The 24,429-nt window shown below is 48.4% G+C and overlaps 2 protein-coding genes across 6 annotated transcripts in view; one reads left to right on the top strand and one right to left on the bottom strand.

Annotated features, from left to right (window-relative positions):
• The window catches only part of BRD8 (bromodomain containing 8), a 37,091-nt gene extending 16,208 nt beyond the window's left edge, over window positions 1–20,883 (bottom strand). The window contains exons 1-16 of one of the 5 annotated variants that reach the window (XM_082213753.1): window positions 20,762–20,882; window positions 19,833–19,929; window positions 18,308–18,377; window positions 17,969–18,018; window positions 16,868–16,990; window positions 16,684–16,764; window positions 16,184–16,248; window positions 15,546–15,682; window positions 14,977–15,192; window positions 6,343–6,487; window positions 4,176–4,385; window positions 3,461–3,741; window positions 2,670–3,104; window positions 1,891–1,984; window positions 1,722–1,768; window positions 332–537 (exon numbers count right to left, since the gene is read on the bottom strand). In XM_082213753.1, the coding sequence (XP_082069879.1) occupies window positions 332–537; window positions 1,722–1,768; window positions 1,891–1,984; window positions 2,670–3,104; window positions 3,461–3,741; window positions 4,176–4,385; window positions 6,343–6,487; window positions 14,977–15,192; window positions 15,546–15,682; window positions 16,184–16,248; window positions 16,684–16,764; window positions 16,868–16,990; window positions 17,969–18,018; window positions 18,308–18,377; window positions 19,833–19,929; window positions 20,762–20,780 (2,276 nt within the window). In that variant the 5' untranslated portion in view covers window positions 20,781–20,882. Of the gene's footprint in view, window positions 1–331; window positions 538–1,721; window positions 1,769–1,890; window positions 1,985–2,669; window positions 3,105–3,460; window positions 3,742–4,175; window positions 4,386–6,342; window positions 6,488–14,976; window positions 15,193–15,545; window positions 15,683–16,183; window positions 16,249–16,683; window positions 16,765–16,867; window positions 16,991–17,968; window positions 18,019–18,307; window positions 18,378–19,832; window positions 19,930–20,761 lie in introns of those variants that run through there. The other 4 variants (XM_082213754.1, XM_082213756.1, XM_082213755.1 and 1 more) reach the window with 4 other exon arrangements.
• Window positions 20,884–20,958: 75 nt separating this feature from the next.
• Window positions 20,959–22,945, top strand: NHP2 (NHP2 ribonucleoprotein). The gene is made up of 4 exons (XM_082213763.1): window positions 20,959–21,189; window positions 21,300–21,369; window positions 22,411–22,516; window positions 22,767–22,945. Exons 1-4 carry the CDS (start codon window positions 21,033–21,035, stop codon window positions 22,890–22,892), a joined length of 459 nt encoding a protein of 152 aa, XP_082069889.1. The 5' UTR covers window positions 20,959–21,032; the 3' UTR covers window positions 22,893–22,945.
• The last annotated feature ends 1,484 nt before the right edge of the window (window positions 22,946–24,429 follow it).

Genomic DNA, 24,429 nt, shown 5'->3' with positions numbered 1-24,429 from the left:
GGCTCCTAAAGCAAAGCATACAGATTATGGCCTAGCAACTAACCACGATCTCCAACATCCATCCCCTCCTACTTCAAATTTATCTAAGTTAACAAAAAAGAAAAAGAAAATGTTTGCTGGTCTCCTAGCAAGCAAAAGTCTAACCTTGAGGCTTCTCCATACAGCCAAGAAGTAGTACAAGAAGAAGAAGAAGACTATAACATTGCATGGGTCTCAGCTAATTCACACTACATACCACTGCACAAAGGGTCAAAGTTAGTCTCAACTTTCAGCAGGCTAGTTGCATGTTCTGGGCTATCTAGTGAGTAGTTGTAGGTTCACCAATACTCACAACTGTGAGGAGGCGGGGCTGCTGGGAATGGAATCAGCCAAAGTGTGAGACTGCAAAGGCGCATTATGGATACTGAAGCCATCATCACTCTCACTCACAGGGGGCTCATTGTCCATTTCAGAGAGGTATCCCTCACCCTGATCTTCCTCTTTGGGCTCTTCCAGACTGGCAGCCTCACTGGCACCATCCTCCTCATCCTCTTCACCCTTAGATACAAGATTAAGATTCCAGCAAATCAAGTAGCACAACTAAGGTGCAGCTGCCAATAACAGCATCTGCACCAGCTGCCAAAGAGGACAGCAGAGGAAAAGGAAAAGCTATATGAGCAAACATCTGCTCCTAGCATACTAGGGAAGCATGATTAGGGAGAATGCCTTTCAGCTAACTTCCCCAGATGAGTCTATCTGCTTGCTGAGATTTACAGAGGGGACCCTGTCCCACTTCCCCACCCCATCTCACAGGGGCTTCACAGAAGTGGCAACTCTGTCAAAAGGCAGGTGTATTTTCCTCCCTCTCCTACGTTGGACAGATGGCAAAGCCCACCCTTCTCCATCAAGACTTTTTCAACAATTGAGGTTTTCAGCTTCTGCTACTTTACCCTTGATTTCTGTAATTTTATGCCAGCATCTTAAAATCTATGGATGGTATTGTTGCCAGGTTTTGCATGTTTAAGACGAAGGATGGTACCTCATCCTATTAGCACAATTATTTCCACTTTTACAACAGGACTCTCCCTACCCCAGCCTCCCCAAAGAGACCCTGCCCACAGGCTTACAATTTAGAGGTACACAACACAAAAGGGAAACAGACTGGATGGGAGAAAGAAAAAGCAAACTCAAGTTCTTCATTTCAAATTCTTCCAGTGGGCAGCTGGAGTGGAAAACTTCACGAACAGGTGCCAGAATTGCTGGTCTCTCAGCTGCTCAGATGATATGGCTCTGCACCCCCCCCCCCACTGCTGGATGTTAATGGCTGCTGCTAAGTGAGCTGAAGGAAGCAGCCTAGCTTCTCAGCAGAGCTGGTAGCAGCCCTGAATCCCTGCACCACTACTTCCCCCCACCCAGTGCAGCCTGCTGCCAGATATTAATTATATTGCATTTTGTTACACAATACTTTGTTCATTCTTTTGAAGGTCTTTGGCCAGAAAAAAACAGGATAGGAATAAATATTAACACACAATAGCACAGCTACAAGGGAGGCCCGGATCTCTGCCTGCAGAAAGATTAACTCAACTTTTCCTTTTCGTCTGTAATTTTTGAGAACCTGGTATATATTGGGATCACACTTTAAATTAATTCTGGCATTCTCCACCTATGGCCTCAGATGCAAACAGCTGACAACTACTTTCATTCTGCATGTACGTCAATAAATCTGAGGGTAAATAAAATACCTTCAGTTGGTTCTCAAAAAGAGCTTGGGCTTCTTCCTTCATTGATTCTGGAAGGGGGGAAAAGGGGAATTTTTTTTAAATCCAATAATTTCAGGCAGTCAGATACCAGCCTCCCTCCCTAGCAGTGTCACAACCAGTTCCCCCTTCCCCAGCAAGCCAGTCAGGTTACCTGAAAGCTCATATTTGTGGTGAAGATCTGCTTGTGAGGAATCTTCACTTGCACTTGGAGCATGTGGGGAGGACGTATCATCATCAGGGGGAAGCTAGAAAGAAAAGAATGGCCTAACATGAGCAACAGGACCAGCTTCCTACACAACTCAGCATTAAGTCATATTTTATGCCATCAGGACTCTAAAAGCAGACAGCAATTGAACAATGAAACAGCTGCATCCACAGCAAAGCTCTGCATACCTGAGCAAGTGGCTCCCCAAGGATCTAACATATGGCCAAAACTGTGCATATGCTGTAGCCCCACAAGTAAAAAGAAATGGAGAATGAAGTGTTCAGCTGACTGTGAATCCAGATTTCAATGATAAAGAAAGGGTGACTGCACAATATACTTGGTAATGTCTTCCAAGTGACAGGGATAGTTGAAGAACATTCCCGAGGGACTGGGGACAGGGATTCAGTACTCACTGCCACTCCCTTCTGGCTAGCAAGACAAGAATACCCATAACCCCTGCCCCAATTTCAGCAATCTGCATAATCTATACATGCCAGATTTTTATTTGGGGTAAATCTAAGAATGCCCAAGCACAGATTGCACAGAGTGAACACAGTTAGTTTGTCTAGTCAGTTTGGCTAACAAACAAATTGGCTTGTTACTGTGGACTAAGCATACGTCTGAAAAACAGCTTCAAGTTAGGGGCTCCCTCTCTCCTCCCACACCTCATCTATCAACCGATTCCCCATTCATGTTATATCCAAGAAGCCTCTTGATTGATTTACCTCTGTCTTCACTGTGCCATGATCCATTTCAACCTTTGAGGATTCCATCTCCATTTCAGAGCACTCCAGACCAGCAACCCGTGTCTCTTCATCTTCAGGGGCTTCACTTGTTCTGGTTGCTAGTGCAGAAGCTTCCTCAGGGCTCAGATGAATCTGTCCCTGCTCAGAAGGTTCCATCTTTATTTCTGTTCCCAGATCCCCAATGCTCATCAGATCTCTGATCCCCTTAGCCTCCGATTCCTCACAGTCTGGTCTCTCCTGCTTTACAGTCACAGCCATTGGGGGGATCTGACTCTGCTTCTCGTGCTCCTGTTGGATTGGGTGCTCTCGTTGGAGTGGGTGCTCCCAGGGGTCGGTCAGTGACTGAGGATCCTCAATCTCATCGCAGAAAGCCTCTACTGCTGCTACATCCAGGACTTCAGAATGGTCGTCCACCTTTACCAACAGCGATACAGGCAACAATCAGAGGCCATGAGAACAATGGAGATGTAAAGAAAGCCCTTGCACTACCCCGTCTATTCAACAGGCTAGGGTGCCAAACACAAGGGGTGAGGAGAGGTCTAGTTCACATGTCACATTAAAACAGTAATTTAAACAATATGAATGAGCAGCATGCTACTACACGCTGCTAAAATTGTGGGTGCCTCATGACTCTCCAGTTGTGCTGGGTATACCTTGTAGTGTCACCTGAACCCAGCAAGGTTTAACGCTTGTTTAAAACAAATGAAGTTTATTTTAACTATGGTTTCATGTGATATGAGAGGCATGACCAAACCTCTAGATAATTTTACCTTGTCTTCAATGATAGCTATGATGTCCCCAACAGTCTCAAAGTCCAGTTCTTCCCCCGTGTAGGAAACTGCAATGTCCATCTTCTCAGCCAGATCTAGGTCTTCCTTCCCATCAATGCTGTGGTCTTTGGAAGTCCCTACAGCACCAGATGCCCCAGAGCCCAGGCAATCTTTCTTGATGGAATCAATGATCATGGAAATCTCACTGCTGTCCATTGACACTGTCACAGTGTGAGGATCAGGCACTGCTTCCATGGAAACACAGGTGTTGGGCTGACTCACTGGACAAGAGTGACAAGTCAAGTGAAAGCCTGGCAGCTGCAGCAACCAGCAGCATGGGTCAGATCAAGAAAACCAAAACACATTCTACAGCCCCAAATAAAGGCACATGCAGGCTGATGGCCCCTATTTTCCCCACCCTCCCAAATGATAAGAGTCAGAGCAGGAGCCATCACTTAGCATCGGAGTCTAGCTCTATCCCGCTCGCTCGCTAACTTCACCCCCGATCATCTTTCCTTTATCAGTTCCTGCACCCTGCCTGAAATACAAGGGGGACTCTTCTCAACAACCTTGGGCCTCTGGCACAATAAATCCCAAAATCAACCACCTGGCTACAGATTTTAGAGACGCCCACAACCCACATAGACCTTCTACCGAATCTAAGAGGGAAAGTCTTCTGCAGGGTAGGGACGGGCATACGAGTGCAAGGACGCACCTGTCGCTACACTTTCGGGAGTTGCAGCGGGTGGCACAGCAGCTGGTGCTTGTAGCGTGGGCACCATGACTAGAGTTGCCTGAGACACGGACTCTACAGGGGGAGGCAGGAGTTTGCCTGGAGGTTCACTGGCAACAGCAGAAAAGGAAGCAAGCGATGTGGTGAATTGCGCTGGACCAGCTTCTAAAAGGCGGGAAAGTGTAGGAGCACCTAACAAAAGTGTGAAGAAGGGGGAAAGCACATTAGCCAAGAAGCTACAGAATACTACAGAGCAAGCAATCCTTGGGCTCTTGACCAGCTCATGCCCACCAGGGTTGCACACGCCGACACAAGTCACAAAACGGACCACAGAGAGCTGTCCTGGGACTCACTTAGAAGGGCTCAGGAGCATATACAAGCAAGGATCACTGTGTGCTTTTAAAAGAGGAAGGGCAGAATTTTATACCACTAGAATAAATCCTAATCTGGGGCAAAACAACCACATTTTCGTACACTGAACAAATCATAGGAGGTTTTCATAGCTTTCCCTTTATTTGCAAAACCTAAATTCAATTTTCAGTATTTAAAGGTGTGCAGAATTCACAATATTTTGGTATAGATTAAATAGGATAGGGGAAAGAAGGGAGTGAGCAAAGTTTGGCTGAGCAACAATGCCCAAGGGATAGCAGGATTCTGGAGCCATGGGAACTAGTAAAGTATAAAAGGCTTTCATTGAAGCTCAACACAAGTCTTCTGCTGAATCCGGAGTGTTTAGCAGACTTGGAACCCACATTTCTTTCCTTATAAGGTTTATCATTGCGAGAATGATCTTCAAAAAACAAGGAGGACCAAGCTAGGAAGGCAATTTGGCATCAATCAAGATCTTATGTCATGTAGCAGGGCTGGAGCAGACAAAGTCTGATGCAGAACTCTGAAGCCAAGCCTGTATATGCACCATGTTAACCCTGCTCTGGGAGTATTTGCACCAAGAGAAGGTGAATTCTGCAACCAGTATAGAATACAAAGATTTTTCTTCCGATCACCTCCCCAACACCTGCATTTTCCTCAGGAATTACATACTTTTAACATTGTTTTAAAATGGGCCAGAAAACTACTTTTTTAAAAAGTTGAGATTCTCAGGGTACTTTGTGCTGCACTTGGCACCAATCTTTATGTTTGTATTATCCTTTTGGATTTACAAGGGGTGAGAAATTGGATCACACTGGAGAGCTGGATCCAAAAGTGGCTGAGCCTCTTTGGGTTAATTAGCTGACGTCATAGGACTTTATGTGACAAGCTTCAAACCCTGGCTCCAACGGAAGATTCAGGAATATATTCACACTTTTTCTTCTCTTATTATTATTAAACTTTTCCTGCTTGAACTTTCTTGCACTTGATGCCATAAGACGTCAAAACAAGGGAAAAAAATATTATTTATTAAATCTGTATACCACCCTATACCTATAGATCTCAACCTAGTGGGCTAACTGCTGAGGTCGTGGACGTAATTAGGTTCCCCACCACCAGCCTACTACTAGGTGCTTAACAATGAGGGCAGGGGAAAGATAGGGAAGGAGGGAGGAAAGGGGGAGCAGGGGGAAAGGACACACTATGGCTCAGATAAAAGTCTCAAGCTATCAGTTCAATACATACAAAAGTGCATAAAAAATTCCTTCCAGTAGCACCTTAAAGACCAACTAAGTTTGTTCTTGGGATGAGCTTTTGTGTACATGCACACTTCAGATACCATGCACACAAAAGCTCATACCAAGAACAAACATACCAAAAGAATGCAGGAAGTGGAAAGGAACATTAAGCTAAACATGAGATTAAGGGGAAGTAAGCAAACAAAGTGATTTAAGGAAGAGAATCAAGGCAATAACATTCATAACACGAAGTAACATGATCAAACATCACACAAAGCCCCGACACATACAAGCAAAGCTTTGACTAAAGGCTTTGCCATCCAAATTATATATTTGGTCTCCAAGGTCTCAGCTTTCATAGAATATGTTCTTGATTTATTCACATTATTTGAAACAGGACCCTCACATCCTCTGCTGTTCTCAACACAAATGGCAGACCAGAAATTACACACTGTAGCGGTGGATATCTTCTGAAGCCCCTTCCAACTCTAGGATACTAATGCAGAAGAAAGAAATACACAGCAATAGCAGAATAGGCCTACCTGAAGCAGCAGGAGAAGCAGGAACTGTAGTTGAAGCTGACTGCATTTCTCCACCGTGCAGCCCTGGAAGAACCCCTCCCACTTCCAGGAGGAGACCAGAGCTGCTTGTGTGACCAGAAACTACTGTCATGTCGCTCTCACCCACCTGCCAAAGGATATTCACATACTAAAAACCAATACACAGACTCTCCCACTGCTATCCACACACAACAAGGTCTTGCCTGTACTACCAATAAAACTAACTCAGGTTCTTGCAGCTGGCTCCGCCAAGGTGCTCTGGCTGCTCCCATGTAGCATTTAAGCAAGGAGCCAGCAACATGGATAAAGTCAATCAAGTACAGAGGCAGGGAAAATCCAAAACAAAAAACTCCCTCATTCTCATCCAAAGAAATGACACTCAGCTTCTCATCCACGGCTAGAAATTCAGGTTAGCTTGGCTTAATTTGTTAGAAATGCCAGACAGGAAAGATCAGCTCAAAAAGGAGAAAATTGTAGAGCTTTCCTTGGAAACACAAGACAGATTTTTTACCAAGCCCGCCTCCCCAATATAATCAATGCTAAAAACATAAAATGAAACACTATGTGTTAAAAAGTCACAGGAGAGAAGGAAAAAAATAACCAAGGTGTATATGAAGCAAACAAAGACTACATTGCATAGGTGGTCACACACATCCCAGACGACCTTACTCATATGAAGGGATCCCCATATGGCTGCAAATCTTCCCATTCCACATAGTGTCCATTCCACCTGCCCATGCACACTCACCAGTGGTGAGAGAAGACAGACTTTATGAGACAGATGGGAAAGCTGTAGCCCTCTGGAGATTATTGGACTAGAATGCCCATCAGCCCAAACCCAATTGGCCATGTGCCTGGGAATGATGTGGGTTGGAGTCCAACATGTGGAGGGCTACAGTTTCTTCACACACCCCTGCTCTTTGGGGATCCCGCCACATGCAGGCAGTGAACAAGCTCTAAATATATTAAGAGAGCAAAACAAAATACATTATGGCTGCCATCTCATACACACTTACCTGGGTGCATGGGATTGCAATGCAAAACATCCAAATTATTGTGTAATTGTGTGAGGTTTCCTAAAGTTCTTGCACTAAATCATGTCTATTTGACATTAATGTTGTAAACCATCTAAAAGTCTTTTTAGTTCGGGTAAATGATATATAATTTCTGTTAAATAAAATAGTTTCTCTCTCTCTGCGTGTGTGTACACACACACACACACACAGAGTTTTAATTTCACTGTATGCAGCTTGGTTGCTTCCTTCTCCTCTTTTGTATGCTCAATGTTTACTTAAAATATTTTTATCCCACCTCCCCCATACTTCGAGGTGATTTACAACATATTTAGGACTAAATTATTAAACAAACCACACTAAAAATAAGTCCCGTGAGTGATCAGGAAGCAGTTAATGTTGAAGCACTGGAGGCTAACCATTGTGGTTCTGATCAAATACCTTGGATGAGAAATCACTGGGAGCCCCGTGTTAGAAGATGATAGTAAGTATAATAAATAATTTTTTAAAGAAACAACCTGTCAGAGCTGCTACCAGGTCCCAGCTCACATAGGACCACGCCACACAGCGTCCACTTTAAAAGAGTCTTTATTGATTTACAGGTTTCATTTCCGAACTGCAGCGTGCAGCTCTACACCTTCTGCTCTAGGTCGGCGAAGACCCGTCTGAGTCCCCGCCTCTTGCACACCAGCTTAATACCCTAGCCTTGCTCCACCTCCTTCGCCTCTCCCTACGTCTCTGGGTCCTTCTGCCCCCCTGGGCCTCCTCCCTTCTACTCTCCTCTGACGCTGACCCCCCTGATCCTTCTGCCTCCTTGCGGCGGGCTTTAGGACCTGGCTCACTCTCCGGGCTGCTTACTGCTCCAGCTTCCGCTGCATTTGAACTTGGCGCGCGCGCCCAACTCTCTACTTTCCTCTTAACCGTTGCCTCGCTCTCTGAGGAGGGCGTGACCACCCCTGACTCGTGCCCTCCCTCCTGCTGACAGCCTCCGGAACCCGATGCCTGGCTACCTTCCTCCCTGCTGCTCTCAGTCTTGAGCGTGGGTCCCGACTTCCAGCTGCTGCCGCCCTCAGTTATGAGCGTGGGTCCCGACTTCCAGCTGCTGCTCTCTGAATCTCCTCTGTTCCCTTCCTCCTGGGGTGTCCCCCCGGATCCCCCCCTTGCTCTGCTCACTGGGGCTCCCTTTTGGGAGTCCTCTGACTCACTGCTTAGGCTTGGAGATCTCGGGTCGTCATCATCACTCATTCTCCCTTCGGCTTCCTCCCCCTCGCTCTCTGTTTCCACCCTTCTCTGCGTCTCTGCTTCTGAACCCCTGACATCCATCCCCCCCTCGAAGCCCCCCCTTCCCCCCTCCCCGCTGTCAGGTGTGGGTGCTGGGCGCTCCATCATCATGGGAGGGAATGCTGGATACAGGTCGCTCCCCGTGGGTGGCCGCCAACTGAAGACCTCCGAGTCTTCCCCCTCGCGGTCGTCGACGTTGACTTGTTGCTCTTCCATCTCTGTACCGCCGTGCTCGAACCCGAGGTCCTCCCCGAACACGTCCATGTCAGTCTCTGCGTCGGTCGCTCGACCTGGCATCTCCAGCCACTTCCTGCGCCATCGCTCCTCTGGTCGATCGTCCCACCAATACGAGTTGCCTGATGCCGAACCTGCCGGTGAACCTTCTGGGGAACGGGTGCTCCGTGCGGGTTCCCCTTCTGAGTCGAATCCATGGAACGTGCTGGAAGAAAGTGTGGGTGTGAACAACCAGTCGTCGAAGAAGCTCGCTGGCATGGGTTTGTGTGGGAAGAGGGCATGAAACTCGTCCTTGAGCAGGGGTTCCTCCAAAGCGTAGTCTGGTACCCAGCTATTGGCGCTGGCCCGGGTGCCCTCTCTGGCTAAGAGGTATTCGACTCCCTCTTCCCCCCATCTGGAGTCCAAAATCTCCGTGACCTCGTTGATGTGGTCCTGGTGCTTCACCTCCCGCGTCTCCGTCCGTTCCCGGAGCGGACTTGGCGCCGTCCCTGGCTCCTGGAACCTGTGAGGTGCCTTGTAGGGAGTGAGCACCGACCTGTGGAACACCGGATGCATTCTGGAACCCTCCGGCAGCGCCAGTCGGAAGGCTACCGGGTTGATCTGCGCTTCGACTTGGTACGGACCGATCTGCTTGTGCCCCAACTTCTTCTTGGCAAGCGACCTGGTCGGCACTGCGTGGGCTGCCAACCAGACCCAGTCTCCCACTTGGATCACTTCGCCAACCCGCCTGTGCTTGTCAGCTTGCACCTTGTAGGCGTGCTTAGCTAGCTCCAGCTGCCGTCTGAGTTGATCGTGGACCGCCTGCAGCTCTGACGCGAACGCGTCCGCCGTCTGTGGTTCTCCTTCCCCCACTCTCTCCAGTCCCGGGAAGGTTCTGGGATTCCTCCCATTGTTGGCAAAGAACGGCGTCACTCCTGTGGACACGTGCTTCGTGTTGTTGTAAGCGAACTCGGCTAGCGGCAGGTAATCCACCCACGTCGCAGGCTGTTGATTGGCATAGCATCTCAGGTACTGCTGCATGATGGCATTGACCCTCTCTGCTTGCCCGTTGGTCTGCGGGTGTCTTGCTGATGCCAGATTGACCTTGACATTTAGAAAACCCATCAGCTTCTGCCAGAAAGACGAGATGAACTGGCGTCCGCGGTCGGACAGGATAGACCGTGGCAGGCCATGCACTTTGAACACGTGATCTATGAACAGTTTGGCGGTTTGTTCCGCCGTGGCCACCTTCGCACACGGAATGAAATGTGCCATCTTGGTGAACAAGTCCACCACCACTAGCACAGCTGTCTTGCCTCTCGAGTTGGGTAAATCCGTCACAAAGTCCAGGGCCACCCTCTCCCACGGTTCAAACGGTGTTTGCAGCGGTTCTAACAGTCCCGCCGGTGGTCTGTGTACCGGCTTGGCCCTCTGGCAGGTGTCGCACCTCGCGACGTAGTCCGCGACCTCTCCTCTCAGCCTGGGCCACCAGAAGTCTCTCGCGACTAATTCCATCGTTTTCTCTGTGCCAAAGTGACCGGCCGTGGGTGCGTCGTGCAACTGTTGCAGTACCTTGGCGCGAAGGTCGTCTCCTGGTACATAGACAGCCCCTTTGCGTAGGAGCAAGCCGTCCCGCACCTGGAACTCGTCCGTGGTAGCCGTGCCTCTGAGCAGTTCCGCCATCTTGTCTTGCGCGAATGAGTCGTCCCGCAATGCACGTCGCACCGCATCCAGGTCTACTGTAGCTGAGGCACACGCCCACGCCGTCGGTGCGAAGATGTGCATGGCCGCCGCTGGCGTCACCTCTTCTAGGTATTGCGGTTTTCGGGACAGTGCATCCGCCATGATGTTGGTGTCGCCTGGGACGTACTCTATTCGGAAATTGAAGTCAGCAAAGAACTCCGCCCAACGTATCTGCCTCTGGTTCAGGAACTGAGCCGTGCGCCAGTGCTCCAGATTCTTGTGGTCCGTGCAGACCTGCACCGTGTGCTTGGCGCCGATTAGGAAGTGCCTCCACGCCTTGAAAGCTGCATGAATGGCCAGCAACTCCCTGTCCCAGATGGTGTAGTTCTGCTCCGACTTGCTGAGCTTTCTGGAGTAGAACGCTCCCGGCCGCCACACCCCCTGCGGGTCTCGCTGCAGCAGGACAGCTCCCACGGCTCTGTCTGACGCGTCTGTCTCTACCCTCAACGGTTTACTGGGGTCGATATGCAGCAGTTGCTTCTCCGATGCGAAGAGATGCTTGAGCGCTTGAAAGGACTGTTCCGCCTGCTCCGTCCAGATGAATTTCTTTTTTTTGGAGCTGAGCGTGTCCGTAATTGCTGCCGTCTGCATCGCGAACCCCTTGATAAACTTGCGATAGAAGTTGGCGAAGCCGACAAACCGCTGGACCTCCTTCCGGTTGCGCGGGCTTTTCCAATCCAATACCGCACGAACCTTGGTGCTGTCCATGGCTATCCCCTTGTCCGACAACTTGTATCCCAGGAAATCCACCTCCGTCGTGTCGAACTGGCACTTCTCCAGCTTGGCGTACAGTCTATGTTGTTGCAACCTGCTGAGCACCTCCCTCACGTCTCGGTCGTGAGCTTGCTGCGAGTCAGAGAAAATCAGGATGTCATCCAGGAAGCAGACGCATGTCTTGTAGAGGAGTCCCTCCAACACGTGATGCATAAAAGCTTGAAAACAGTGAGAGCCATTTTGTAATCCAAAGGGCATAACTCTGTATTCGTAGGTGCCCAGCGGTGTGAACATGGCCGTCTTCCACTCATCGCCCTCCCGCATGCGGATGAGATTGTACGCCCCTCGCAGGTCCAACTTGGTGAACACGCGTCCCTTGCGCACCGTCGCGAGGAGGTCGTCAATCCTGGGCATGGGGTAATCAGACGGTTTGGTCATCTGGTTCAAAAGGCGGTAGTCCACAACTAGTCTTTTTTGGGGCGTGTCTTTCTTTTTCACGAAGAAAACGGGACTGCCCCCCACTGCCTTGGACTCTCTGATGAAGCCACGCTCCAGATTATGCTCGATGAACTGTTTGAGTTCCTGCATTTCATCTTCAGACATGGAGTATAGCCGCCCCTTCGGCAGCGTCGCCCCCGGTAGGAGGTCAATCTTGCAGTCATATGGCCGGTGAGGGGGTAGCTTGTCCGCCTCCTTCTCGCAGAAGACCTCCAAAAAGCTCGCGTATTTGTGGGGGACCGCTTGCAACGTTCCCAACTGCAGTTGTGATTCCTCCTCCTCTCCCTCCCGTCGGGGCAGGATGCAGTGTTCTGCGCAATAAGAGGAGCCGAAGATTAGTTGTCTCTGGTACCAAGCCAGTGTCGGACTGTGCCTGTCCAGCCAACTCATGCCCAACACAATGGGCGTGTCCGACAGTTGGGTGACATTAAAACTGATGACTTCCCTGTGGTTGCCAAGGCGCATCACCATCGGTGGCGTCTGCTTCACCACCTGCCCCCCTAGCAACTCTCTGCCATCCACTGTGACGACTTGCAGGGGCAGAGTGGCAGGCAATAGCTGTATAGCGTGCTGCTCCACAAAGCTCTGCGCTATAAAGTCTGCGTTGCTTCCAGAATCCACAGAAAGCGGCACTTCGATAGTGACGCCGTCGGGTAGCTGGAGAGATGCTGTGAGCTGCACTACTGGTTTGGGTGGGAGGGGATCCGTGGGTTGCAAGATTGCTGGGGACTGCTTCACAGATGCGTCTGGCTGGGCCCCAGTGCCTCCGTCTCCAGCCAGACATCGTCGTTTCCCTGCTGTGGTTCTCCTTGCTGCGTTGCTGCAGTCACCATTGCTGAGGCTGCAGTGTGCTTGTGGAGCCTCCGGGGACACTCCTTCGCCAAATGGCCTGGATCCTCGCAGATGTAACACTTCCTGTTCCCTCTAGGAGGCTTCGCTTTCACTGCTGCCGGTGCTAGGGCTCTGGCTGCTGACTGAGCCCTTGCACCTCCAACCTCCATCGGTTCCCCTCCCCCTCCTGGCGGAGGTGTGGATTGCGCACGCGCTGCTTCCCTCGGAACGAAAGAGAAACTTCTCGCTGCTTCGCGCCCTCCACGTCCTTCATCTCTGCACCATGGACGTTCTTCCAGCCTCACCCCCACAGTCAGCGCCCTTTGGACCACCTCCTGCGTGCTTCGGGGCCTCTCCCCCCTTGCAATTTCATCCTTAACCGCTGAACTTAGACCCTCCCAGAAGAGGTCTCTGACAGGGGGCGAATCCCGATCCCATTCTAAAGCACTGACCAGCGCAAAAAATCGGGCGTGATACTGCCGGACGCTCGCCCTCCCTTGTCTTAGTCCATGAATCTCCCGTCTGGCAAGATCCACATCAATAGTAGACAAAAAACACGCATCCATCGCTTTGATAAAGGCATCTGCATTCTGAAGCGCCGGATCTTTATCCCTCCACAAATTGCGCAGCCAGGCTTTGGCATCCCCATGCAAATGGGACAATATGAACCCCACCTTCTCTTCCTCATCTCTGAAGTCTTTTGCCAGCAGTTGCAGTGCGCACATTACGTCTGCTCTAAAATTAGGGTACTGTTGCAAAGTCCCATCGAAGTGAGCCACAAGCCCTCCTGCTCTCCGTGCCAATCCCACGCCCTCCGGTCTGGGTCCCGGTTGCCCTTGCTTAACAAGCATTTCAAACCTGGCGTGTAGGTCTCTGTAGGCGGCTGTAGTCTCCTCCTCCCGTTTCTTGGAAGCCAATACCTCTGAGGACAACTGGGTCACTGCCTCTTGCAGCGCGGAGATCCTCTGTTCTTCCGTCATCTTGCTAACCTTTGTGAGCTCGCTTACAGACACCCCTCTTCCTCCCCTAGCGGCTTCTGCTCCCGCTGCGAGGTTTCAGGTTTCTGAAGCTTTGATGAGACGGGTCTTACTGTCAGAGCTGCTACCAGGTCCCAGCTCACATAGGACCACGCCACACAGCGTCCACTTTAAAAGAGTCTTTATTGATTTACAGGTTTCATTTCCGAACTGCAGCGTGCAGCTCTACACCTTCTGCTCTAGGTCGGCGAAGACCCGTCTGAGTCCCCGCCTCTTGCACACCAGCTTAATACCCTAGCCTTGCTCCACCTCCTTCGCCTCTCCCTACGTCTCTGGGTCCTTCTGCCCCCCTGGGCCTCCTCCCTTCTACTCTCCTCTGACGCTGACCCCCCTGATCCTTCTGCCTCCTTGCGGCGGGCTTTAGGACCTGGCTCACTCTCCGGGCTGCTTACTGCTCCAGCTTCCGCTGCATTTGAACTTGGCGCGCGCGCCCAACTCTCTACTTTCCTCTTAACCGTTGCCTCGCTCTCTGAGGAGGGCGTGACCACCCCTGACTCGTGCCCTCCCTCCTGCTGACAGCCTCCGGAACCCGATGCCTGGCTACCTTCCTCCCTGCTGCTCTCAGTCTTGAGCGTGGGTCCCGACTTCCAGCTGCTGCCGCCCTCAGTTATGAGCGTGGGTCCCGACTTCCAGCTGCTGCTCTCTGAATCTCCTCTGTTCCCTTCCTCCTGGGGTGTCCCCCCGGATCCCCCCCTTGCTCTGCTCACTGGGGCTCCCTTTTGGGAGTCCTCTGACTCACTGCTTAGGCTTGGAGATCTCGGGTCGTCATCATCACTCATTCTCCCTTCGGCTTCCTCCCCCTCGCTCTCTGTTTCCACCCTTCTCTGCGTCTCTGCTTCTGAACCCCTGACCATTAAGAACAATTAATATTTTAAAAAGCAATAAAAATCCCAACCAATCTGCAACTGCATTTCCTTAATATGGCTGTGTATGGTCTTCAACCCTGTATACTCATGAACTAAAAATTCCCAGTTCAAATGCCATCTTAGTATTATGAACTCACTTGGTAGCATTAGGACAGTCACTCTCCCCCACAGCTGTAACATGCAGATAATAATACTGGCCTGCCATATAGGGTTATCATATGAATGACTAAGATGCTGCATGCATAGTGCTTTGTGGAGCTTGGAAAATTTGCTATATAGCAGCCAAAATTAACATGTGGCATTTAAGGACTATCTAAGCTTCCCCCTTTGAAAAATGTTTGGGCCTTTTGCCCTTTCCAGTGAAAGTCAGTCACAGAGATTCACCAGGACTATTGCATATGTAAGCAGGGAACTCCATACCAGCCTGGGGCTTGTGGGCAGGAGGCTGCCCTTCTTCAGCAGCTCTGAAAGCAGAGGAGAAGGAGGCGGAGTTGCTTTCTGTCCTAGCATCTTTTTCTGGGCTGAATCATCTGTGACTGGGGTCATGGGGGCATCCAGGGAGGTGGAGCCCATAGGGGTGTCAGGGATCCCAATGAAGGAGGCAACTGGGGTGCTGGGCAATGTCCCTGGAGTTACCTGAGAAAGAGAAAAACCACACTGTTCAATGCCACATCCTCATCATCCTGACAAGTCCCAATCACCCCTCCCACCGGGGCCAATGACCAAGCATACCCCAAGCACCTCCTCCATCACTCTTGCTCCCCTCAGCCCTTTGTGTACCTCCACCTTTTCAGACCTGCACTAGCAGTTACCACCAAAGTGCATTTCAACCTTTTGTCACACAGCACAAAGCAGGCTTTGTTCTCTGGAAAAGGTTGCATGCAAGCTATCAACATTATAAAATGAAAAAAGGGGGGGCAAGAAGTCTGGGAAAACGGCAGAGAGACCTATAGCGTCTCAATGGTTTCTCATTCTTGCCATATCCTTACCCCTGGACTAGCCTCTTCCAACGTGGGTTGAGATAAGTCACCCAGACTGTAGTCTGCTCCTGGCGAGGTTGAGCCTGCAGGAGAACGGACCATAATTCCTGGAGGTCTTCGTGATGTGTTCTTAACTGCCTGACGAGCTGGAAAATGCCGAAAATTCAGTCAAGAAGTTCAAAGAATCACCTTGATAAATAAGAAATCTCAGCACAAGATGAAATGATCCCCAAAACACCATCACAAACATTCTTAATGCTAACGAATTCCTGCCATTTCTCCTAGCATAAAGAATCAGAATATGCAACTGGTAGCAAATTCTTCCTCAGTGGCTTATTCATCACTAATCCAGGCAGCTTTCTTACTTCATCTCTTTTTCTCTTAGAAGAATATCTCTGGCATTTTGCCTTCCCTCAGGATTCTTGCACCAAAACCTGGCATCTAATACTGAGGACAGTCTTTGAAGAAGGGAGAGGCTTCTGAAAATCATACACTCTCTTCCACTTCACAAAGGAAAGACTGAGGAAATCAGGCTGACCCAATCCAGCTACCTGTAGACCTCTTTCGTCTCAGCTCAGTTGCACCACTAAACATGTTCACCTCCAAGAGTTTAGTTCTATGGGATCAAAAACTGGCTTCCAACTAACCTTGATAAGCAGCATCTGTAGCCTTTCTCTTCACTTCTGCCTCCTCCTCTTCCATTCTTTTCTTCCTGAAAAAAATAACCAAGTTCAATGTTACACTAGGCTATTGGGTGCAAAACAGAGGTGCTTCCCATGGATGTGTTAGACAGATATCCCACAGTCCCTAATATAATAAGTAACTGCTCACAATTAAGCCCCGAGGCAGGCTTTTCAGCCAAGACCTTAAAAATGTCAGGCCAAATATCAGGACCATTTCCCAAGAATGTCCTCAAAGCTCTATTTCAAAAGCCACAAGGCCCTGCAAGCCATGGGATGAGGGAGAGAAAGTGAGCAAATGCTACAAAGCTTGGGCAATTGCACCACATGGGGTAATGTTGCCATAAAGCCAAGAAGGGTCAAGTTCAATCATTTCGTTGCAACGCTAAGAACTAAATCTGAGGGCTCAGATATGAAGTCCCAGAAAGAAAGAAAAGCTGTAACAGGGAAATAATAAGATAACCCACACCACAATGTCATTGCACAGTTCCTCCAGCCTATGGTCCATGTGCCCTGCCTGGATCAGTTCTGCATCCCTCTTCAGCTGCCTGTAGAGACAACACAGATAGGTTTGATCCACATTATTATTCACATGTCCTGAAGCAACCAGGGTTTTCAAGAGCTCCACACTCCCAAAAATCTGATAGGTACCTGTACTTTTCCTGTGTCTCCTTAATCATCTTCTTTAACTCCTCAACCCGTTCTGCTGTCAGTTTTCTCACAATTACATCTTCCACAGTTTCTACCACCTCTCCCTTCTCACCACGCTTTCTTCTACACAAAAAAGGAGAAAACAATCTAGCAACCAGTAATGGCTTTCAATCTTCCCATATACAGCACCTTTTGCCCTTACATATCCCACCTAATTCTTCCTTGTTCCAATTATCTCTTTCCCACTTTTGCACTTCTGCAGCTCAGTGGAAATGCAATCTTAAAAAGATCACTACAGCCTAAGTATCTGCCAGCCACTTTGGAAATTTGTATGGGAAATTGCAAGAAGCCTACCTTCCCAAACATTGTACATTGTACAATTTATAGGGACTGAAACACAAATAAACAGAACAAATGATTCAGTCACAAGACACAATAATATATGAAAAGTGTTTGGCTTCTAAAACTGGGTGACTTTTGCAGATTTAAACATCCTACTGCTCTTTCCCGGGGAATGATGTTGAACTGACCCCCAAGTAAAGCACAGGTTACAAAAATATGAGAAACACATCTACTCCCAAACCAGAACACAGCATTCTGGAGGTGGGCAGGAGAGCCTGAGCTAATCCAGAATCCACTGGATTTGAAGCTGGCCTCATTGCTGTCATTTGATGGCAATGGGCCTGATTGCTCCGGCAGCATTTTGTCTGCCTCCCACCTGGCCAGCATGAGCTATGGGTCTGGATGGAGCCAGATGAGACTGTGGCTGTGCACTTCTTTCATGTTTTGTGACTGCCCAGCCAGGGTTTGGATTGTTCTGCCAGTGCATTATCTTTCTTTGTAACCAAATAATTTAGCTTAGGGTAAAGTATGCAAGTTACTATAATTTCTGGGAGCCAGACTTAAAAAGAAAGATGGTCAGGAAGCAGCGTTTCAGGTACTTTCGTATGCTGTGTTCAAACTGTCATTCCTCTTCAGTTCTCAAATAGTCTATAACACAGTAGTTTACCATTATACAGTATCTTCCTTGCAGTGTGAAGTCCTGTCCTGTCCTGCCCTGTCCCACCCCACTCAAAGAGGTGGTTTGGCCTTTGAACTCACTTTGGGGTCTCTGTGGTCTCCAGAAGCTCAGAATATTGTGATGCACAATGCTAAAAAAAAGATAATAAAAGTGCATACAGATTTCAGAAGATAAATCACAACAGACAACACTAAGAATCTGAGTTGAGACAAAAACTTGGGGTAGTTTATATAACACACATTCCACATATTAAAGCTGTTTCCAGATATGTGGGCTAGGAAGTATACTTTCCTGGCAAACAATTTTAAACATGTTTTCCGCATTTAACACGTGATAGATCCTTACAGGAAGTCCCCTGAACAGGTATTCCCCACAGATGAAATGAAAGCCTATTATGATGTGAAATTTAAGCACCCTACCTTTTGGGAGAACCAATCAGGTGGGCGGCCTGGCTCTGCAAAGGGTTTGATGGCTCTGCTGACAGACACCCTAGAGAAGAAGAAGAAAGTTTCAAGATCTTCCCTCCTTTGCTGGACAAAATATAGTGGGGAAGGTTTGGTCGCCTGCTGATTGGACTGGGGAAACTTTGACCCACAGACAATACAATACTTTCTTAAAATGACTATGTTACATTGTGCCCCATAACTAGAGCTCATTTTAAATAACCCTCCTCCCCCACATTGTGGTAGTTAAGGGTGCCTATGTGAAGGTCCACAAAAAATGGGGAAAACTTCCTTCATTCCCCCCTTCTTTTCAGAAAAAAATATGAAGTCTATTCCACCCCCACCCCCCGCCAAATCTCCTATGCCCTTCTGTGTTAGTGTAATTTAGAAAAAATGGGTGAAATTGCACTAAGTGCTTGGGCCATGTTTTGAGAAACCCATCTCCCACATCTGGATTTTGTTTAAAGAAAAGCCCAGCAGTAAGTGGGTGGTTAGAAATAGTCAAAGGTCAAAGGCCTATAGCACGTCTTACCCCTCCCCTTTCTCTAGGAATGTGTGTATGTGCAGTGGTAGTTATAAAGCCAAGGCTGGATTCAGCAGCATTTACATAAGTGTGAGCTTTTATCATCTTGGTGGATGTTACATGCCGTATGGTAAAGGAGTTTTCTTAACAGGGAACTCTGGAAAATACCGACTACTGGAAGGTAAGAAGACTTTGAAGTTCTGCTGGATGACTCTGCTGGAGTTGTGCATACTCTGCTCATTGCACTGGTCAAAGTGTGGTGTAATATCAACAACAGATGGTGGGCCCAATATAACAGGTTATGGGCCAACTGACTTCTACAAGTCTAACCACCTGTAGCCCATATTTGGAGCTAGAAAGAGTGGTTGATTTTGCTGCTGTGCAGCTAAGATACCACCACGACCCTGTCTTGTAGGTTTTGTACTTACAGTTCCATGACTGGAAGGATGATGCTAAATACACTTGCAAGAGGATAACAGAACACTGGCAAGCAGAAACATGAAAGCCTCCTGAACTATTAACAGCTTGCCAGAAAACTACCCCGAGTTCAGCTCTGAGACCCTTAGAGATATTTACACGGTTCCCAAGAACAGCTTCCCCCATCTTGAACCTCTATATAAAAGCACACCTTCATCCTTCTAAATCAGTTTTTCATTGGAAGTCCAAATTATCCAGTTGTCAGTATTATTATTTGGTGTTAGCAATCATCTGAACTACTACTACATATGAATAATGACACAGTGCAGATGTAGATACCTGCTCAATTTTCTACTAAGGTCCATTTCCTAAACAATTTCTTCCCTTTTTTCACCAGCGTATATTGTTGATTATATTGTTGGAGAAACCCAGCCAGATGGGCGGGGTACAAATAATAAATTAATAAATCATCATCATCATCATCATCTATGTTCCAAGGCATAGCAGGAACTGTATTTAGCAACAGGTTTTATGTAGCCAACAGTTATATCTGTTTCTTACCAGTTTTGGTCTCCACTCCGCATGACTGAAGAAGCCAAGCAAAGTTTTTCCCGGATAGACCATGGCTCTGTAGGCCCAGCACTCAGCAACTTGTGCTCTGATGTGGAAAAAGATAAACATTGCGGTGTTGCAACCTGCCCACATAGTTAAAAAGAACCCTCAAACTAAATTAAATCTATCTCAATCCATGCTGCTTTTAAAAGTTTGGTTTTCAAGCCCCTACACCCTCCATGTGCCACCCCAAAAAAGCCACACTAAAAGTCAACTCAATGAAAAGTCTACTGGTAACAACTCAGTGGCAGAGAGTATATGTTGCATGCAAAAAGTCACAGGGTTAATTTCCTGTTAACCTCAGGAAACATTCCCATCTGAAACCCTGAAGAGGTGCCTTTACTTAGTGGTAGGGAAGATTCCTGTCTGAAGCCCTGGAAAGTCACTGTGTGTCAGTATGAACAATAAATAGGCCGTTGGTCTGGCTTAGCATAAGGCAGACATCCCCAAACTCGGCCCTCCAGATGTTTTGGGACTACAACTCCCATCACCCCTGACCACTGGTCCTGCTAGCTAGGGATGATGGGAGTTGACATCCCAAAACATCTGGAGGGCCGAGTCTGGGGGTGCCTGTCATATGGCCTTTTACTACCTCCTATGCCGTTATTCCCGGGTACCTCAGCTAAGGAGAAAACTGACCTGTCATCGGAGGCCTTTCAGACAAGCCACCTCCCAAGCAACCCCTCTTAAAGGACAAGAGGGGAAGGGCTCCTGTCATGTTAAAAGTTGCCTGACACCTGACACAACAAACGAAGCTTCGCTCAACCAAGAAACAGGCACCCTTTTCTAGTTTTTTGTTTTTTTTAAATGGCGGGGCCAACCCTAGCTCCCCTCTCCGCGCCACGTCCCTCTTTCCCCAAAGAAAGACCCCCACTCACTACCCGTCCCCGCCGCCATCTTCCCGAAGACGCGAACAAGCCCGATGCTTGCTGGGAAACCTGCTCCGAGGAGGAAGGAGAGGGCGGCGCGTATTCCTCAAAGTCGCTTTTCTATTGGATGATGGCAGAGCCGGCCGACCAATGGGGTGACCGGAAACAAGGTCTTTCCCCTCCCATTGAGCTCTATGGTTGCCTTCCCAGAGTTCCTTGCTTTGGGAGGGTCAGGAGCGCAAGTGGCCGCACGCGGTTCCGCGTTCTTTCGGCGGCAAAGATGGGCAAAGCCAAGCACCAGGAGTCGAGGGAAGAGCCGGAGCCCGAGGCGACCCCGGAGAAGTCGTACCACGAGCTGGTGGAGAACGTGAACGCCATCGCGCGGCCTCTGGCCTCCCGCAAGTTGACGCGCAAGCTGTACAAGTGCATCAAGAAAGGTGCGCGTGCAGGGCGGGGAGGGGAGGGGAAGGAGGGCGGTCCGGCTTTCGCGGGCGGTGGGGGCTCCGTCCAACAACCCTTGCTGGAAACTCTCCCGTTTGATTTGCAGCATCGAAGCAGAAGCAGATCCGGCGTGGGGTGAAAGAGGTCCAGAAATTCATCAACAAAGGCGAGAAGGGGTAAGAACTCCGCGCCGTTGCGACGCGATGCGCCTTCTTTCTCTCTCCATGCCGCAGCCTTACCCTAGCAGTTCAGATCTTGAATTCGGAGCCAGTCTGGTTCGCCAGGTCTGGTCCCTACTCCCGCAGTGTTAGGAACTCCTCTTTCTGTCTATGTATCGGAGAGAGATATATATAGACACGCAGCTGTGTGTTGTATAGACACACACATACACACACAAAGCTTTGGAATCAGTAGATGGCATTTTCTGAGATGTTCCGAGTCGCAAGCTTACAAATAATCCTCAACTAGTTTATAATCCTGTGATTCTGTTGGTGCAAGACAAAGGGACTGAAGGGACTCTGCTGGTGCAAGACAAAGGGACTGAAGGGACTCTGCTTTTAGTGCAGTCTTTGCCAAACTGGTGCCTTCCAGATATTTTGGCTACAGCTCAGGGCCCCAGCCAGCACAGCTGATGGGAGTTGTAGTCCACAACACCTCAAGGGCACCTGGTTGGTGAAGGCTGTGCTAATACAAGGGTGGGGAACCTCTGGCCCTCCAGATACCATTATATTCCATCTCCTCTTCGTCTCAGCTAGCATAGCTAATTTTCAGGGATTATCAGATTTGCAACATTTGAAGGCCCTCATCCTTGAAGGCATCATCACCAGAGAAACAATCTGGTTGTGTGTCAGAATGAGTAAGGGTGTCTTGCATGCAAATCAGTATACTTTGCCCAGCAAAAACAGATTTTAATCCTTTTCATCACACCTCGTTTTCAGTTGGCTCTGCATAGTAAGTTTTTTGCCTTGCCTCAGTGAGCTATTTCACCTGCTCCCTTATGTGTGTACATGCATGCTTGAAATCTCTTATTTGTGCAAATGATGACTGCAGAGATGAAGCACAATTTGATATGTATACACAGGATTATACTTGTATTACAATATCAAATATTTGGAAAGATTCATAATATATCTGTTTTAATGTGTTTGTTGTCTTCTCTACTTGCATTGCTCTGGTCTTATTTTTGTTGCTGATGCTGCATTGTCTGTCTCTCTTAGGATCACAGTTCTTGCAGGAGACACACTTCCTATTGATGTCTATTGCCACATTCCCATCATGTGTGAAGACAGGAGCCTTCCATATGTCTACATCCCTTCCAAAACGGTAATGTAGGGTGGGGAAGTAGAAGGAGGCTTCCATTTCTTGTAGAATTTTTATTCTTCACCATAGACCTGCATCCTGATAAGGAACAGAAATCTTGACTATTCTAGAAGAGCAGTTTCACACAGCTGGCATTTATATAATTTCTCCATGTGAATTGGCGCAAGGTCCGTTTGTTGCTTAAAGTAAAGAAGGTAAACTTGTATGTGAATTGGGAAACTGAATGCTGCTTTCCTATTTTTTTTCCTTTCAGGACTTGGGAGCAGCTGCAGGTTCAAAGCGACCAACGTGTGTTATCATGATCAAGCCCCATGAGGAATATCAGGAAGCCTATGATGAGTGTATGGAAGAGGTGGAGGCTCTTCCCCTCCCTTTGTGAAGAACATCAGTAAGAGATGCTACTAAGACTGACAAACAGGCACTTGATTTTAGAGGAGCCGTGCAATGAAGAGAATGCTGCAGTTGGCACTGTCACCAGCCCTGTGGCTCATACCCGCTTCAAGTGCCAGATATTAAGCAACTGATTTAGAAAGAAGTTATTGACTTGTCATGCAGCAAGGGAGGCTTGTGAAGCTTGGGGGGGGGGCGGAGAGATTAAACTAATTAAAACACTTGTAATGTTGTGTAGTGTCTATTACAACACACTATTTACCCCTAAATACCACAACTTATCCTTGCCCAGGTGAAGTGTTCACCAACTTTTACATTCTTCCACTTGAAGTAGACACATAAATGATTTTTAAATTTAATGTGTAAGCTGATCAATCCACACATGGTAGAGAAACTGCAATATCCCTGTTTTGGCAGGGCAGGTGGCGGCAGTGGGTGTTGTTTTCTCCCTTCAGCAGTGTCCGTCCCATTTATTTCAGTGTGGGGGCTGTCATAGTTTTTCCCCCTGGGCTGGGGCAACAGGAGAACTTTGGTGCCTGTAGGTCCGCAGCTTCTCCCTTTTAAACATCCTTGGACTTTTTAAAGCACCACTGTCAGCTTCTCCTCTGCCCTTGAGAGATTCCGCCCCCCCCCCAAGAAATGGCGCCTCTGAGATGCCCTTCCAGGGACCATAGAAGTGTAGCCTTAGTTAGCCTCCAGCTACTTCCCTTCTCCAGACTTATGTAATCTAGACCAGTGTTCCCCAACCTTGGGTCTCCAGCTGTTTTTGGACTACAACTCCCATCATCCCTCGCTAGCAACACCAGTGGTCAAGGATGATGGGAATTGTAGTCCGAAAACAGCTGGAGACCCAAGGTTGGGGAACACTGATCTAGACCACTGTGGTGTAGTGTTGGACTAGGGCCTGCAAGTTCAAAGTTCAAATCCCCACTTGCCATGAAGTTCACTGAGTGACCTTGGACTAGTAGTCACTGCCATCACTGCCTCATAAGATTCTTGTGTTTTATGGGGAGGGAAAGCCATTTATGCCACCTCGAGCTCCTTGGAGGAAAGGTGGGGTATATATTTAATAAAATAAAAATAAATAATACAAGCAAACACAGAATGCATGGTGAAGAGAGATGGATAGTTCAGATAAGTCCAGCGCCGAGGGCCTTCTCGCGGTTTCCTCGCTGCGAGAAGCCAAGTTACAGGGAACCAGGCAGAGGGCCTTCTCAGTAGTGGCACCCGCCCTGTGGAACACCCTCCCACCAGATATCAAAGAGAAAAACAACTACCAGACTTTTAGAAGACATCTGAAGGCAGCCCTGTTTAGGGAAGCCTTTAATGCTTGACAGACTGCTGTATTTTAATATTTTGTTGGAAGCCACCCGGAGTGGCTGGGGAAACCCAGCCAGATGGGCGGGGGTATAAATAATAAATTATTATTATTACTACACTTGTGTAAGAGTTGCTCTGCTGGGAGGCTTTAAAAGCAATATTGTCAAGAACGTGTCTGCTTTAAGGAAAACGTTTCTTTTTGGTTC

This window comes from Podarcis vaucheri, assembly GCF_965113315.1.
Source record: "Podarcis vaucheri genome assembly, chromosome: 2".
NCBI classification, from domain to species: Eukaryota; Metazoa; Chordata; class Lepidosauria; order Squamata; family Lacertidae; genus Podarcis; species Podarcis vaucheri.
This window is presented reverse-complemented; position numbering and strand designations above follow the sequence as displayed.